The sequence below is a fragment of the Heterocephalus glaber genome, unplaced genomic scaffold (assembly GCF_053883595.1).
Source record: "Heterocephalus glaber isolate CG9 unplaced genomic scaffold, H.glaber_assembly_v1.0 deba00001058, whole genome shotgun sequence".
Lineage (NCBI taxonomy): Eukaryota > Metazoa > Chordata > Mammalia > Rodentia > Bathyergidae > Heterocephalus > Heterocephalus glaber.
Window position 1 is genome coordinate 1291200 of NW_028258184.1, and position 16722 is coordinate 1307921.

Genomic DNA, 16722 nt, shown 5'->3' on the forward strand with positions numbered 1-16722 from the left:
CCTCGATACAGACTTTTGTGAGACATTGCAGTGGGCTCTAGGCCTTTAGCTGGACTTGTGCAGGACATTGCTACAGGATCTAGGCCCTTGGCTGGATTCTTCGAGGTTCTAGCATGTGGACAGGTCTCTTGCACTCCTCTGCAATTGACTTTTTGGGTGAATATTATAAAATAATCCTATAAATTATGTGTCCTATATTAAATCTATTCCCTTACAAACAGTAACAGATGGCTTGGCAGACTTTATTCAGATCCAACACAACAGGTGTAGGGACCAGCAACATGAATTTGTGCAATGGAGAAGAGAGATTCAACTCACAGAACAAAGAAGATAGAATTTACAGCCAATGAGCAGAAAGGGAAGCAACATAAGAAAAATTATTGAGAGGAAAAATCACAGGTGAGGGAGTTTTCTGGCTAAAGTAACCTGACAAGATTCTAGGGTCGGGATTTAGCTCAGTGGCACTGCACCTGCCTTGTAAGTGCAGGATCCCAAGTTCGATCCCAGTACCAGAAAAAAGAAAATTCTTGGCGATCAGGTGATCAGACATCATCTACATGATGGAAAGTAAGGAACTCAATTAGGTATAGAGCGTTATTAAATATTTAGACGGCTTAACTGGTTTAGGAGAATTCGGGCTAAACCTAGACGAAACAGAGATGAACACCGAAGTCCAGAGGTCAAGTTGGGAAGAGGATTCCGAAGAGCCTGACTAGTGTTTAGTCAAGGTGAGACTCTCTGTCACTGTCTCTTACTTAAAGGTTGTCTGCATTTTAATACATCTGAGAATGGATCTGCAGCTGATAGCTTTCTTTAATTTTACTGCTATAAGCTTTATGTTTTTTCTTTAAGTTATTGTAAATTAGCATTGACATCAGACTACAAGTAATACTGGTAAATTACTCCAAACACTGAGATTCCTTTAATGTTTCTTTATGTGTATTTAATGTTTCTGTTACACTAAAGGTACCATGCTACTATGAATGGTGTAATTTTATGAACTGATTAGATTATGAATTTATATTCAGTTGAATTGCCTATTTCTGAGCCTGTGTGATTATGCTCAGTTTTCCTTATAACCACCTCCCTCTTAATTTATTCATTTCAGAATAAATTGAGGTAATAAGATGACTGATCTATTTAGTATATTAAAAAACAGTAATATTTGGTATTTTTAATAATATTTTATATGTGCATCACACTAAATAAAATACTTACAAAATTGAAGTACCTAATAAATTTGCCCTAATAATTAAATCACCACTTCTAACATGGTTATCTACAAACCCAAAATACCATTTAATAACTTCTCTGATTAATTAATTAGAAATTCCTCTATTTCAACTAATTAGAAATTCTGCTCAAGTTGGTTTGTAAAATAAAGAAATTCATTATCTCACTCACAGTAACTCCAGAAATATGGTAGTTTGATTCGGGGACCCAATGATTCCGTCAAGGAGCCAAGTTCTTTACATTTTTTTTCTTCCATCTTAAACACACTTGTTTTGTCCTCATGCTGGATTTCTTCTTGGCAAAAGACTGACACCATGTAGCAATATGAAGCACCTATTCCAGACACTATGATATCAACAACTGACAAGTGCTTTCTTACCCAACAGTTCCTCACTAACCGTGAAACATCTTCTCTACACCATCTCTCACTAGTCTGCCGTTTCATATAATTGACTACAATTAGGCCAAGGAAAAAGTGTTCTGTCAATAACCAATCACTGCCTAGGGAAACAGCAACACTATGTTTATTGGCTCAACCTAATTGAAACTGTACTTGAAATAGAAGTGAGACTGTCTTCCCCAGAGTTGCACAGAGTGGACACATGAACAATACAGGGAAAGAGGAACAGGAAAGAGACTTCGGTGGACCAATACAGTTTGCCACAATAATAAGTGATGTGGCCGTTAAAAGTGAAAATATGGGGCCAGGGATTTAGTTCAGTGGTTCCACCGCCTGTCTCATAAGCGCAAGGTCCCGAGTTTGATTCCAAGCACCAAAAAAACAAAAAGGGAAAATATGCTTCTTGCAAATGAAAATGCAAGAAATGGAAAGAAACGCTAACTTCAAGTCCAGAAACACATCCAATTTAATCCAGTGTCATTCTGTGTTTTAATAACGTTCTCAACACTGGGAACATACAATACCCGACAGCCATAATGTAAAGAAGAGATTTATTTTGGCTTATGTTTTCAATCCATGGTCAGCTGGCTCCCAGGCAGGAAAGGCTTGGTCAACTGTTCTGGGTGGAAGAAAGCTGCTCACATCACAGTGGCCAGGAAGGGGAGAGAAGGGAGCCTCCTTGCTCCATCCGAAACTCCTCCCTTCAGCGCCAGCTAACTCTTCTTCATTCCCTGTCAGTCGGTCCACGAATCACCTCCACTCTTCCCATACACCGCTTCCCCTCACACTGGTGAACACCCGTATTCTCCATCTCTGTCCCCTTCATCTCCTCTACTGTACCTCAGAATTGCATGGAAATACTAAATTCTACTTATGTGCATGAGAAATAGGTCTCTGTCACCTGCTACTAATACAGGACACAACTACAAAAGAACAAGTGGTAGTCAGTAAGCATTTTTAATTCTACTGGATCATATCAGAACCCCTTTATTTACAGATTTGTTGTTTAAACACATTTTCAGGAATGAGAAAGGCAAACGAATGCCAATTTAACAGAAAATCGTTAAATAAAATAAAGAACAGAGCTCAACGAACATGGAACTTCAAAAGATTTATTATATCAAGTCTAAAACATTCTACTTAAAAGCCTCACTTCTACTACTCTAGGAAATTTCATTTTTCCAAATTAATCAAATTTTTTAATCATAAACTTCCTCATCTACTTAATATAAGCAATTAAGTCTATGATAGTTCAGATGTTATAAATTTAATAGTAGTTTTTTTCCTTTAAAAGAATTAAAGATGATATTGGCAATATGTTGTTCTTGGTTATATGTTGTAATTCGCTATTAAGAATTTTAAAGGCTTTTCTCTCATATATCCAGAGTTATAATAATGCATTAAAAAAGAAATAATTCATAAAATTTTAAAACATTGGCTATTCTTATTATAAAGGAATACCACTTTATAAATCTGAACTATCAATTAACTTTTGCCATTTTTTTCTTTATATACACAGTTTATTTACTCTAAACAGCAACACAAACAAAACGCCATATGAGCACAAAGGAAGTGATGCAGAATCGAGACACTAGCTGACTTTGGATCTGAGGCTCATAAGCAACACAGCACAGGTTCTGAGGAGACCAGATGAGGGGTGGGAGGGACAAGTGATTTTCTTTTCGTACAGCCAGCCAGCTAGAGGCTAACGGGCATCTGAGCGGTGGGAATCATGCCTGCCTCTGAGAGCAGAGGACTAGCGCCTAGGGGACTTCCTGGCTGGGTCCGCGCTCCACTCCTTGCCTGCGCTCAGGGACTTTGAGTAGGTCCGGCATCGCCCTCAGCAGACTCGCCCAGGAGAGAAAAGCTTGGAGGAAAGACCACTCATTTGGCTTCGTGGCTGTCCCTGCCAAGAACCCCGACGGCGCAATGAACCTGAAGAACTGGGAGTGCGCCATCCCAGGGAAGAAGGGGACTCCGTGGAAAGGCTTGTTCAAGCTGCGGATGCTTTTCAAAGATGATTATCCATCCTCACCACCAAAATGTAAATTTGAGCCGCCACTCTTCCACCCGAATGTGTACCCCTCGGGCACAGTGTGCCTGTCCATCCTGGAGGAGGACAAAGACTGGAGGCCAGCCACCACGATCAAACAGATCTTATTAGGAATACAGGAACTTCTAAATGAACCAAATATCCAAGACCCAGCGCAAGCAGAGGCCTGCACGATCTACTGCCAAAACAGAGTGGAATATGAGAAAAGGGTTTGAGCACAAGCCAAGAAGTTTGCGCCTTCGTAAGCAGCGGCCCTGTGGCTCTGCAGAAAGGAAGGGATTGGTTTGGCAAGAACTCGTTTACATATTTTGCAAATCTAGTCGCTCCTATGGTCACTACTCTCCTGGGCGGGCTGGGTGGGCACCATCTCCATTCCTGCCACTGGCATACAGTTTTCATCCGCTGAATCACTCCGTTTTCATACAGGGTCTCTTCCTTCAGTCTTTTGTATTTTTGATTGTTATGTAAAACTTGCTTTTATTTTAATATGAATGTCAGTATTTCAACTGCTGTAAAATTATGAACTTTTAGACTTTTGCCATTTTTAGATGGCATTTATGGTATTTAAGATTAAATTCATTTATTCAAATATGACTCCTTAAAAATTCTCTAAAACTGTATTTTGAGAGACTTCACTGGATAAATAATATACTTACTAATGATATTAAATCATATCAGCATAAAGATAAATTATTTTGAAATTAATTCAGCTATACAACTGCACTTTACAATATACCAAACTTTCTCTATAATCATGTGCACGACCAGTAATAATCAGCATTTACATTGGAGGACATTTTTATAATTAGAATAGAGCACATCCTCAGAAGGTGGTAGCAAAGTTCAATCAGCAATAAAAATTCTGTATTTACTACACAGCTCCTTAAAGTAGACAAAATGAAATATATTAGAAATAATAACTTTCATAATGACCTTTAAAAACACTTTATAAAGTTTTGTTTCTTAAATAAACCTCCTATCAGTACCCACAAATTTATGTTTTAAGTTATCTATGTTGAATTCTGGATAAACGAACCTATTTGCTGCTAAAAATTTTACTTTAAAGCATGACATCTTCTTGATTTTAAGAATGTATATAAGAGAAAAATCAAATTGAGATGCTAAAGTAAGTCTATTCTCTCATGCCAACTTCTACTTATCCCAAATTTGCACATTCCTTACTCTACAGCACTGATGTTACATTTGGTCTTTTTTTTTTTTTTGGTACCGGGGACTGAACTTGGGTGCGTTTGCAAGGCAAGCAGAGGAACCACTGAGCTAAATCCCCAGCCCCTACTTTTTGGTCTATTTCAAACAAATATCATATTTTAAATACTAACCAAGTGAGGGGATAGCTTGTCATCATTCGTGAAATCTTAGATTAATTGTTTGGAAATATGTATATAGTTAACTTCTTAATGATTCAATTAGTGGATTATTTCTGCTCTTAAGTGATCATCTTCATTTCTACAAGAAAGGAGATCAAAGACTGGGCTCACACCATTCATCACATTTTTTTTGTTAGCTCTGGCAAAATTTATAAGATGCCCCCAAATTCTTGGGAGAGTGTGGGAAACAGGCCTTCTATGACATGTGGTAAAATCACCACATGCAAAAACACCAAGAAATACTACATTATACATAACTCTTACTTCTCCATATCATATGAACTTATTAGCCATATTCACCTTCTAAGTACTGAACTTATTTCAGTGTAGTTAATGGCACATCTCTCTGTATTCTACTCCACCAGACGCTTCCATGACTAAGTCATCACCAGAGCTAATAATCAGAAAGATCCTGCCCACTACTTTTCAATTCCTTACATATGAGCTTAAAAAATCTTTAGTATCTGAAGCAAAAAAAGGTCCCTGTCAACAGTGAACTAGGAAATATTTTAAATTAATCATAAAATCTGGGTTCAAAATCTCAACTGAAGTTATTTTTCCCTATACAAATATATCTACCACAAATAGAGAAACATCCAAGAAAATATACGTTTCGTAACTGTAAGTACACAGAGAGAGAGGTGGAGATAGGATAAAGAGATAGTGACCACAGACACAGAGGAGGACAGCAGGGGAGACAGATTGAGATGGGGTGGGGGAGAAGGAGGGGGAGGGAAGGGGGAGGGGGGAGGGGAGGGGAGGGAACATTAGTCACGGAAGCTTCTGAGGTCTGTCCTGAACTGCTATTTCAGAAGGCATGTAATGATGATCATAAGTCCACACATAATGATGATCATATGTGTGTCCACATATATATGAAATGAAGATAACTCTTATTATCTAGATGTGCTTTTTCAAGGTGCATCCTAGAAAATATATATGAGCTCATTTAAAATTATTTTCAAAAGCCATATTAATGAAATGTGGCACAAAATACAGTAGCAATCACAGTCCCTACATAAGTTAACTCGCTTACTCTTACTATGCGAGCAAATTGCAGCAGCTTTTCCAAAACTGTTCCTAAGACAAGTGTAATTTCAAACTTCCCAGAACTATACCATTGACATAAACAGAAAATTAACTCTTATTCTTCTGCACAGTATCAGTCAATTAACTGTGTTCCCATGAAAAACATTATCTAACCATAAAACAAAGTTAGCAACCTGAAGAATAAGCACTGTTTCCTAAGTCACACGGTGTAAAAAAGACTGTTAGCCATTCTCCTTAAAAATAAACACCTGATCTCAATTTCATATACTATATTTGGAAGTGAATAGATTTCTATTATACCAGTTTATACCAGTTTATACCATTTTCTTTTTTCCAATCTGAATATGTTTTTTATGCTCTTGTAGGAACCATCTTAGGCCTCTTGATTTCTAAATGTACTAAAGCAAATACTATGAGATCCACCAGCTTTAAATACATTTGGTCATGCAATTCGCTTGTGCAACTACCTTTGAATTCATTATTACATTCAAATAAAACAACTTTTTTATCAATCTGCTAAGTAAAAATGTAAAAATTACCATTTCCATTTCACAGTCTTTCGAGTGCTATTGAGAAGGACACCAAATTTTGCAAATATATTTGTTAACTTCTCATAAAGGTAAAATTGAGCTTGACATAAAAATAACTTGTCTTGACTATAAATATACACTGAAATAATAACAAATATGCACTCGTTGATTATTCTTTTGTTTGAGAAAATGACTCAGCTTTAAGCATAACAAAACTTCACCCAATGTCCTCACAAGTAAAACCTTATAATTAAGCTAAAATGATTTAAATGTAAAAGTAGTAACTTTTATAAATTAAATGGATATTATACATTTATTCTAGACATAGATATTCCTATTTAACATGAATAAACTCACCTGAGTCAATTGAGTCAGAAACCCTATGACCATTATGTCTAAATGCCTACTAACATCATTTCTGTAATTCTCATAGTGAGCTTGTAATTACGCAAAGGAAAGTTTCTTTACTTTGCAAGTGGAAAAACTGAAATCCTGGTCAGAGAAAACACTTTCCGGGAGTGATTCATAAAGTCAATCTCAGAGAGCAGGCTGATAGTCACAACACCCCACTCAAAAGTCCAGGAAAAACACAAACCACATTTGTGGATTTTTTTTTACCATTCAACTCCCATACCCACAGTAGTTGACCTACTTCCCTGAAACACAAAAGGGGAGACAGATGAAACATAAACAATTTCAGTACATAAAAGAAGGGTCTGAGCTGCAGATAAGGCTGTGAGTCTTGGCTGCTCGAATTAGAAAGCAGTAAGACTTTGGGCAAATGTGTGAAATCATCCCAACTTCTATCTTCAGGCAAAAGAGCAAGACCCTCTATCTGGATCACTTTTGAAACTCAAGGAAGACATAGTGAACGCATTTTTCACTTTAATTCCCTGACCCAAATCCGTGCTATTTGAGAATACCTAATTGAATTATTCAATTTAGGTTAAAAAAAAAAATCTGCTCAAAGCCCAAGTGTTCAGTCACTACTGACCATGAAAACAAAGAAGGGCAATGGTAAGGGAGGGAAGTTGCAGTACATAGTCCAAGTTGAGGAGCTGAGGAGACAGACAATAACAAAATATGGACATTTGGAAAGTATTATCACCAAAAACAGCATCAGGCCCAGCTCTTCCACTGCAATATTGATAAGGAAGGTCAGACTTCTTCCCTTCAAGCCTTCTTTCACTCTCCTCTGTCATATCCAACTGCACGCTATGCTGAGTTTGCGTTTTGCCAAGAAGACTGATCCTAGTCCTAAAAATTCTCATTGCAAAAGAACCCCCTTGTTTAAACCCAAGTACAAGCACCAGCGCCTTTCCAATTATCCCCTGCAACTTCCCCAGTCTCTTTCATGCCTGGCTACTGAGCTCAGTCTAGCTTGGCTGCCGACCAGATTCCTCTCTTCTTTCCTTGTCAGTCTTAAAAACTTGGAAACCCCTCCTGGACAGCTCAAGGAGACCTTTTCATTATGCAATGGAGCAGTACCTTAGACTGGCCGCTGTTTTCAGCAAGGCTGTAGTCAATAGCGCCTGCACTACCCCAATTGGTGGGTTTTCTAGCAAGGCTACTAGTCTAAACGCGGGGAGAGGCTGGCAGACAGAGGGGGCGATTTGCAAACTTGAAGAATTTCCAATTCCTCTCAAGAGTTTCCTAGCTCCTCGAATTCACTCGGTCTCCTCCTAATCGCCCCTCCTTTAGGACCTAATCACCCATGTGGTACCGTAGACAAAAGCAGCCACATCCTGTTCTCCTGTTAGCCCTATAAATAAGATACTCATAAGCAAAACATTTTCCAAAACTTCTTCTTCCCTCAAATGCTGGGGCAACATCTTTTTAAATGGAGGCACCAAATAAATGTATTCAATCTTTCCCAATCGATTGAACTCTATTCTGTCAAACTTGCAGAATGAAATAGTACCCTTAAAGGTCCGATTGCAAATGAAAGCAAGGCGAGCTAAATTAGAAAAATAAACTAGGACTCAGGGACCGCCAACCCGCACTTGGAGTTTGCCCAAGGTACCGAGTGGGCCGGCCAAGCCCAACAAGCCGGCTAAGTCTGCCTTACTCTACCTTGGCGCGCTATTTCCAGCGGCAGCGTCCAGCTTCCTGTTGGAGCCCATGCAGCCCCATAAACACATTCCAAGAAAACCAGCCCGCCCGAGGCTCCTCCAGCCCTCGGGGAAGTCAGCACTGCACCCTCGGAACCGAGGAGGCCGAGACCGCGCCAAGAGCGCGGGAGGCCACGCGCAGCGGACCCGGCCAGCGCGGGTGCAGGGGTCCCGGGTCTCCGCGCCCCGGAGCCGGGACCCTCCCAGCGCCGCCTCCAAGGGCTGCGCGCCTCCCCGCCCCCAGGCCCGCGTCTCCCCCAACAAAGGCGGCAGAGCCGGAGAAGTTCGCCCGGAGGTGACCGGGCTGCGCCCGGCACGGGTCTCCCGCTCGACCCCGTGGTGCCCGCACCCTTGGCGGAACCGGTCCGCCCTCCGCGCTCCTGCCCGGCCCCAGCACCGAAGTTACCGCGAAAAGCTCCGAGGGACCCGGGCGCCCCGACCTCGCCGAGCTCCCGTACCCCCTCGAGCCCCGGCACGGCGGCGTCAACAGGTCCCAGCCTCCCGCTTGCGCGCTCCGCGGTCCTCGATTCACAACCTGCAGTGCAGCGGCGACGCGCGGCCCCGGGCTGGGCTGACCACCCCGGGGACCCCGATCCCGCGCGGCCCCGGTACCTTGCGGGCGCTGCACGGCCAAAGTTTCTCGGCGGCGTCCACGCGGCGCCAGGCTCGGCACCCGGCTGCGGTCCCCTCCCTCCTCCTCGGGATCAGCTGCAGCCACCACTGGTGCCGGTGGCGCCGAGGCTCAGGACTCCAAGTCGCGCCCAGCCGGCCTGTGTGCTCCGCCGGCTCCGACCTCCCCGGAGCGTGGTGCTGCCGGCTGCCGGCCGCGCGCCCCGAGGGCTCCGTCCCGCCCGCGTGCCGAGCCGGGTGCAGGGCGGGGCAGCGGATCTGTAGGAGGGCGGCCCCTCACCCTTCCGAGCCGGGACGGAAGCCCAGACCGTGCCGCCGCACCCCTCCGGGCCTGTGCCTCTAGAACCGCCTTCCGGAGGCTCGGGTCGGCACTGTGCGTCTGCCTGAGTGACTTCAGGCGCGACGTGGAAACACCTCTGGGGCTCAGTGCAGGGAAAGGTGTCACGAGCAATGCGGGACCGTGAGTGAAGCAGGCCTTCTTTGTAGTCCTTGTCAAGCAAACACTGGCACAGTGGCTGCTATGACAGCAACACTAAAGACTGTTTTCCCCATCTTTTAAACTCAGCCTGCATCTTTGCACTTTGGGATGGCTTTGATTTCTTTTTGGCACGAAAATGATCTCAACCCCCACATCATACTTCTGCTTACCCATGCGCATGCTTACCTCAGAATTTAGGACTCTGCTGGGTTCCAGAGAAAACCTCCTCCTAGGGGAGCGGAGAACTGCTGTTCTCATGGGCTGAGAATTCTCACAGGATGAGGGGGTCTTTGCTGAGGTGTCTGGAGTTGCTTCTCAGAACTTCGTGCACCACATCTGAGTTTGAATGTGAAGATAGACGTAAAAAGGCGTTTTACAACATTAGCATTTATAGTGTGCGACAGTGGCATCCAGGCCAGAGGATCAGGAAGGCCGGATTCCATTTCATTTTCCAGCCTTGCGCCTCCCCTTGCCCCCAGGACACTTCTGCTGGATTACAACAGGCCAGGCGAAAGGAATTAGTACTCCACCTCCCAGACGCGCAGTTGCTGGCACAGGAGTTAGAAGAGTGTCAGGTGAAAAAGGAACTCCATACAGACTGGTCTTACAGCTGCCCTATTTCACAGAAGTGACAGATAATGCTGGGAACCCCCCTCCCCAACACCTTGTAACTAACGGAGTCGCTTTTCTTCCCTGGGATGCTCTTGGAGTTAAGAAAGATTTGTTGTATAACCCTGGCAGCACATGGCCATTAGAAAATACTTAATTCTGTGACAATATGCAAAGGAAAACTGTTGAGAGGTCAGCTAGCTCTGACTGCACGTATTTTGACTACAAGGTAAGTGAAGTTCAGGAATCTTAAAGTGATTTTCCTAAAATCGCATGGTTAGGAGATGTTAAAGCTAGGGCCAGAAAAGGGGCCTCTTGAGACCTGGCTCATTGTCCTCTTTTAATTGTTTTCCTCCTTATTACAACACTTAAGCACGCATTTAAAAACTTTACAGTGGAAACATTAATCTGAGGACAATACTAGTTGCTTTTTCTATAAATAACCTTTAAACAACTAATTTATGAACAATCTCTAAAATTAAATACCGATTAGATAATCACTTGTTATCAACATGATTATAAAAATAAAAAAAAATGGTAGCTTAGTACTAGGGAATAAGGGAGTTAACCAGATGATTGATCCATTATGTTACAAATATGTGCTTTTCTTTTTGTTTTAAACACAGTAGTAAAGGACTTTCATAGAAAATTCTAGACTCTCAAGAACACATCAACAAATGCCTAAGGTATGCTGACCCTAGTCGGAGAAACCCTAGACCAGTCCTCAATAGATTTTACTTCTGCTTCTGTTTTACAGGGCCAAAAAACGAATCAGAGTACAGAGATTAAAAGTATAGGTGCCATGCTATTAATTAATTTAAAAAAGCTCATAGCATGTACATATTTCTGGCTCATTTGCCTCTTTGGTAGTAAAGAGAAAGACTTAAATGCTTTCTCACCTAACTCAACATTGAGAGTCCCCTGGGCTTTTGTAGAGGTAACACATGCTCTGGTTCTTAGAGAAAAGACTGAATCTTCTGCAGTGAGAGTTCTCTACTACTGCAGTCTCTCCCTCAGTTAGCTGTTAAAACAGTTTCTCAAAACATATGTATCCTTCTTCTAGAGATCTCCCCCACGAGACTTGGGTGTTGACTAAACAGAAAAAAAAATTATAGCTGAAAAATTCATCTACCATGGACGGATGACTTGGGAGCATGAATCTGCATAACTTTCTCCAACCATTGCATACAGAGCTGAAAATTACTCATTTTCTCATTTTCTTCCGATGTTTAAGGTCTCAAAACTCACTACTCGTTTGTAATTTTTATATCCTGACTTTTGAGATGAGCTGCTTTATGAAATGGCTGAGGTATAAAAATCTCAAGGATGTCAGAACCCAACTTTAAGCAACACTGAAACCAAACAGAACAAGATTTTAAATGAGATTCATAGCGTGCCCCAGGAAGTGAAGAGAGAAATGCCAAGGAGAAGGGCAGTGCATGGCCAATAGAAAATACCTAATTCTCATCCTGAATGCCTTGGATTTTGACTTGAAAATTCATCACATTCATCATATTCATAGTTGAAAAAAGACATTCATGAAACCTCAGAAGCTTTCTGATAATTTTAAAATTTTCTTGCTCAAGCCAGTTTGAAGTTTCTGTTGCTTGAACTAAAAGAACATCAAGACTGAAAACTGCTTGTCATTTATATTCAGAATAAATTTATTGCTGTTATTACAAAAATATGCCGATCATTTAGCTTTACATTATAGCAAATGAATCACATAAATAACTTGACAACTTTTTAAGACAAGAAATACAAAAACAAATGGAATTAAAATCCCAGTCGTGTGAATTGAAAAGATGCCGTGTTTCTGTATGTTATGTGCAACCCAGCCAAATATCCTTCGAGTTCCTAGGAATATGAGTCCCAGTTGAATTATTTACTTTCAGACTCCCATTGCTTTATCTCTCATTAAAGAAAACTACTCATTTTCATCTTCCTGATTAAGAACATGAAACATGTACATTGTAAAAAAACAAAAATAGCGCAGGCAAGTACAAAAACGAAATAAACATCACCTATATCACCCAGAACATCACCCAGAACCGGGAGCACCATTTCTGTTTGCTCTATGCCTTCCAAAGCTTGTTGAGATCGCTGGGAGACTCCAATAAGCAACGTCCCTTCTATGTAGTCTTCTATGGTTTCCAGGGTTTCTTTTTAACACTTATAAAAATATTTCTCCAAAACTAATCACTTATATTTTCATCTAATATCATGTAGTTTTGTTTTTGCTAATTTACTTGGGTGTGGAGTATAAAGATGGGGCATTTCCCCATACCCCTCACCCCCATATCCAACTTCACATATTGGATGATCCATTGTTCAGTGATTTCAGAAGTAATCTTTATCATATGTTGAGATATAGAATAAGATCTGTTTATGCAGGACTCCCAAATGTTACCAAAGAGCATGCACAGTATAATAAAACTTCTCAAGAAGCCCATTTCAGGCTGACTTCCAGCCAGGATTCCCTGCTAGTTGGGCCAGGGGAGTTCATCCCCTGGAGAAACGGGTCTTCTCCAGCTAAAAGCTACCTTCAACTCCCAGCCAAGCACCGGCAGAGCCTGCTGCTACAATGGCTGGGAAGACAGGCGCTAATTTACATGAACACACAACATGAGATAGTCCTCATTTATCTGGCAGTGCATTCCTATGATAAAACACTATCAGTAACTTCAGTCTACAGTTGTTTAAAATATCTGCTGGAGCAAGTTCTCCTCCATTCAGAATTTTTATCATATTCTTTCCATCTTATCTTTGCAAGTGGACTTTGGAACCACTCTGTTAAATTTTCTCATCTTGTCTTTCTCTTTCCTACCTTTGACCTCAAAACTTTCCGTGTTAAGCTTATACATCTATTTACTTGAACTCCATTCTTTTTCGTCTGATGCTTAAAGAGGATGCCTCTCCATCTTGAGAAGACCTGACTTCTTCACCCTTCTAGCCCGTTAAATCACCACTTGTTCAGTCCCTAGTTATTGCTAAGAATGAAAGGGCCATTATCCTGCGAGACCTGCAGGTGCAAGTAGTCCTTGGAATACAAGAGCCCTACTCTGCAGTAGAAATGAGCAAAGGCACGGATCTTCGCCAGGCTTCAAGGTCCTGCTTCTGCTTCCAGTTCACTTGTGCTATACTCTGGGTCCTAATGGGTGAGTGTCTCATGAGGACTCTAGCTGTGCCCAAATGAAAGCAGCTCGGGGCTGGAGGGCAAGGCCGGCTCACTGACCAGGACAGGAGTAAGGAAGCATTTGCAGGCCTCAAAAGTTTGCTCAGAGCAGTTATATTTGTGTCAAAACCCACTGAGTTTAGAAAATATTTTGTTCATTGGAGGATTCAGATACTACAAAAACAAATTTAGGACAAAGTTCATTGCAAATAGAATTATGTTATTTTTTCCCCTCAATCCACTAGAAAATAAATGGCCTAAAAATAACTTTTGGCAAAAGAAAACTTTGTATTTGAAAATTATGATTTGAAGACTTTCACTAGAATGCTAATTTCTTAATTCTTTTCAAAATCCCATATCGGAATTTGCTCATGCTGGATAATGGGGCTTTACAGAGAAGCAGAACGAAGCGAGGCACCTCTACGCTTGAGCCTGGCATAATGTGATTTGGGAAAACGTCATCGTACTTCAAAATGCAAAGGGGACATTGGCTCCTGTCACAAAGCAGCAACAAAACACATTCTCTCACTGAGTATCTTTTTCATTTCAGGGGTAAAATAACTTTAACAGTGGCTTTTTTGTAAAAGGCAGTCTGTAGCAAGAATGGCTAGAACAGATTTGTCATGTGGTTCTGAGTCAACAGTCTCGCTGGGCAATCTGAGAGCGAGCATACACAGATAAAGTGCTATCTATCAGTTGAATGGAAATTGACTGATTTACAAAGGGTGTGACCGCACAGGACCATTGTTCAGTTTCAAAAATGAACTATTTTCCAAATTACCAGATCCTTCACATAGACTAATAGTGCAGGTAAAGATCATCTACTTCCCAATAACAATAAATTACTAAAAAACATTTAAATGAACATCCCTATCTGCAATGTTATGTTTGAAAACCTGTACATTATACAAGTGAAGAACATAATACATTTTCATACTATTTAAATTGATTAATTAAACAATAACGTAATGTGTCATGAGTTTGGAAGAGAAATAATATTGTGTTAATGAATGTATGGGATTATAAGAGATTTCTTAAAGTTTCAACAAAGCTCTCATGGCCAACATTTTGTTTACTAAATTAAACTTCAGATATTATAAAAGTGAACTTTAAGCTTCTGATTTTCAAAGGACATAGCATAACATGAAGTTTTAAAGCACAAGCTTTGGATTAAAAAACTTTAAGGTAGAATCTCCACTCTGGTAATTATTGGCTGTGAAATCTTAAATAAATTATCTTCCTTTAATAATTTTCTCATTTCTAAAATAGAGTTGTGACCAAAATGAATTGAGCTAGTAAATGTAAAACACTGAGCATAGTCCAGTCAATCAGAATAAAATACATGATAGCTATACAGAAAAACAGGTAAAACTACTGAAACTCTTAACTGCAGTTAATCTGTTAATAAAGTTTGTCTGTGACTCAATATGAGTCAAAATACAAGGAAAACAATAGCTGTAGTTAAGAACCACAGTCTGGCTATAGATTTTTCTTTAAGGAAATAAGACATTTCTAGTGTTATTTTTATCAAGAGAAAAGAAATTTATTTATTTACATATTTATCTTTATTTTCAACTGGTATATAGCATTTATTCATATAATGTCTGTTTTCCTAGTCCCAAATTCCACATAGCAATTGTCTCCTTAGTCTCTTCTAACGTGTGACAGTTCCTTGGTCTTTCCTCACCGTTTATAGTGACGACACTTTTGAACACTAATGGTTCACTAGAACATTTTGTAGAATGTTGCACAACGAGTTTGTTGTCTTCTCACAGTTACAGTAGAGTTGTGAATTTGGGGAGAAAGATCACATAATAAAGAAAGACCACCTAAATAAAGCACGTTTCTCACTGCAGTGTACTGGCGACCTATCATGAGTTCATAGTGGTGAGGTTAACTTGGAAAAGATGTTGTCTGTCACTGTAAAATTACTATTTTCCCCTTTCTAATTAAGAAATATTTCGGGGAGATGCTTTGAGACTGTGCACATATTGGTTCTCCTTAAACTTCCATCCAGTAATTTTAACATGCACTAGTGAGTCTTACCTGTAGCAATTATTACTCCAGTGTTGTAATAATTTTCTATTTACATTCACAATTTTTACATTTTTGAATTGGAATTCTTTTGTAGGGAATAACTGTTTCTTCTCCTGCATCTGGAAACATGTTTTCATTTAGTTAAGTTCAAAACTTAAAAACAAAGTTTGCTCCATGAACTAAACCAAGTGAACTGAGAGTAGGAATGATGGAGGTCAGACCTGGCCCAGAATTCCATCTTCGTTCGGCACTCGGGATTGAGTGCTTCTAGCGCCAGGCATGGAGCCATTGTTGGTGAAATGGTGATTAATACGCAGGCCACTACCCTAAGGAACTCATAGTCCAGTACAGGGAGACCCATGTAATAAGTAAATAAGTGCAGGTCAGGCACTGAAACAAATACATTTTTCATGTTGCAGCAAAAGACATGCTAACAATTTAGAAACCAGTCATACTGTCAAAATGTGAGCCTGACTTTGAAAGGTGATTGGGCTGGGGATTTAGCTTAGTGGTTCCACAGCCTGCCTCGCCAGTGGAAGGTCACGAGTTCGATCCCCAGTACCGGAAGGAAGGAAGGAAGGAAGGAAAGAAAGATGATTAGGTGGCGTGTAGACAGGCAGGGTGGAGAGGGTCATTCAGGAATGTTGTGATCAAGGCTGAAAAAGCAGGTAACTATGAGAAAGTTAAAAAAAAAAAAGCTCAATGTGTTGGAAAACACTGGTCAGAGTTTGAGCTGCATCTTGGAAGGAATCAGAGGTACTTTAAGTCTTATAATAAGATAATTTCATTTTAGAAAAAGCATTCTGGTGATAGTTTATAGAAGATATTAAAGCTGTGTGTGACTGGAGGTAGAAATGCTGATTTAGGGACTTGGATTCTCTTAGCAAACTTGATATCATCAGGTGCCTTAGCTGCTTAATACCAGAGAGTGTAGAAAAAGCTAACTTTAGAGTAATATGATCCTGTCCTTTATCATATTAGGAGAATGCACCAGCCATGGGAGCTTACAGATTTGATTTATCTCAGTA

General features: G+C 40.6%; 2 protein-coding genes and 1 pseudogene across 35 annotated transcripts in view; 2 read left to right on the plus strand and 1 right to left on the minus strand.

Annotated features, from left to right (window-relative positions):
• The window catches only part of LOC101716279 (SUMO-conjugating enzyme UBC9 pseudogene), a 54978-nt pseudogene extending 51032 nt beyond the window's left edge, over positions 1-3946 (plus strand).
• Gulp1 (GULP PTB domain containing engulfment adaptor 1) overlaps positions 1-10411 on the minus strand; it is a 271287-nt gene extending 260876 nt beyond the window's left edge. For 14 of the 34 annotated variants that reach the window (XM_087209627.1, XM_021250250.2, XM_004872309.4 and 11 more), the window contains exon 1: positions 9378-9556. The gene's annotated coding sequence lies outside the window, so the exon portion shown is untranslated. Of the gene's footprint in view, positions 1-7762; positions 8095-8727; positions 8989-9171; positions 9263-9377; positions 9557-10059 lie in introns of those variants that run through there. The other 20 variants (XM_021250251.2, XM_087209626.1, XM_087209614.1 and 17 more) reach the window with 12 other exon arrangements.
• LOC147828517 (uncharacterized) lies at positions 8131-9659 on the plus strand. The gene is made up of 2 exons (XM_087209594.1): positions 8131-8328; positions 8802-9659. Exons 1-2 carry the CDS (start codon positions 8131-8133, stop codon positions 9657-9659), a joined length of 1056 nt encoding a protein of 351 aa, XP_087065720.1.
• Positions 10412-16722: the final 6311 nt, after the last annotated feature.

Coding starts and splice junctions, on each gene's coding strand:
- LOC147828517 (XM_087209594.1), top strand. CDS start 8,131: ATGGAGCAGTACCTTAGACTGGCCGCTGTTTTCAGCAAGGCTGTAGTC. Junction 8,329..8,801: donor TAGCTCCTCGAATTCACTCG/GTCTCCTCCTAA, acceptor ACACATTCCAAG/AAAACCAGCCCGCCCGAGGC.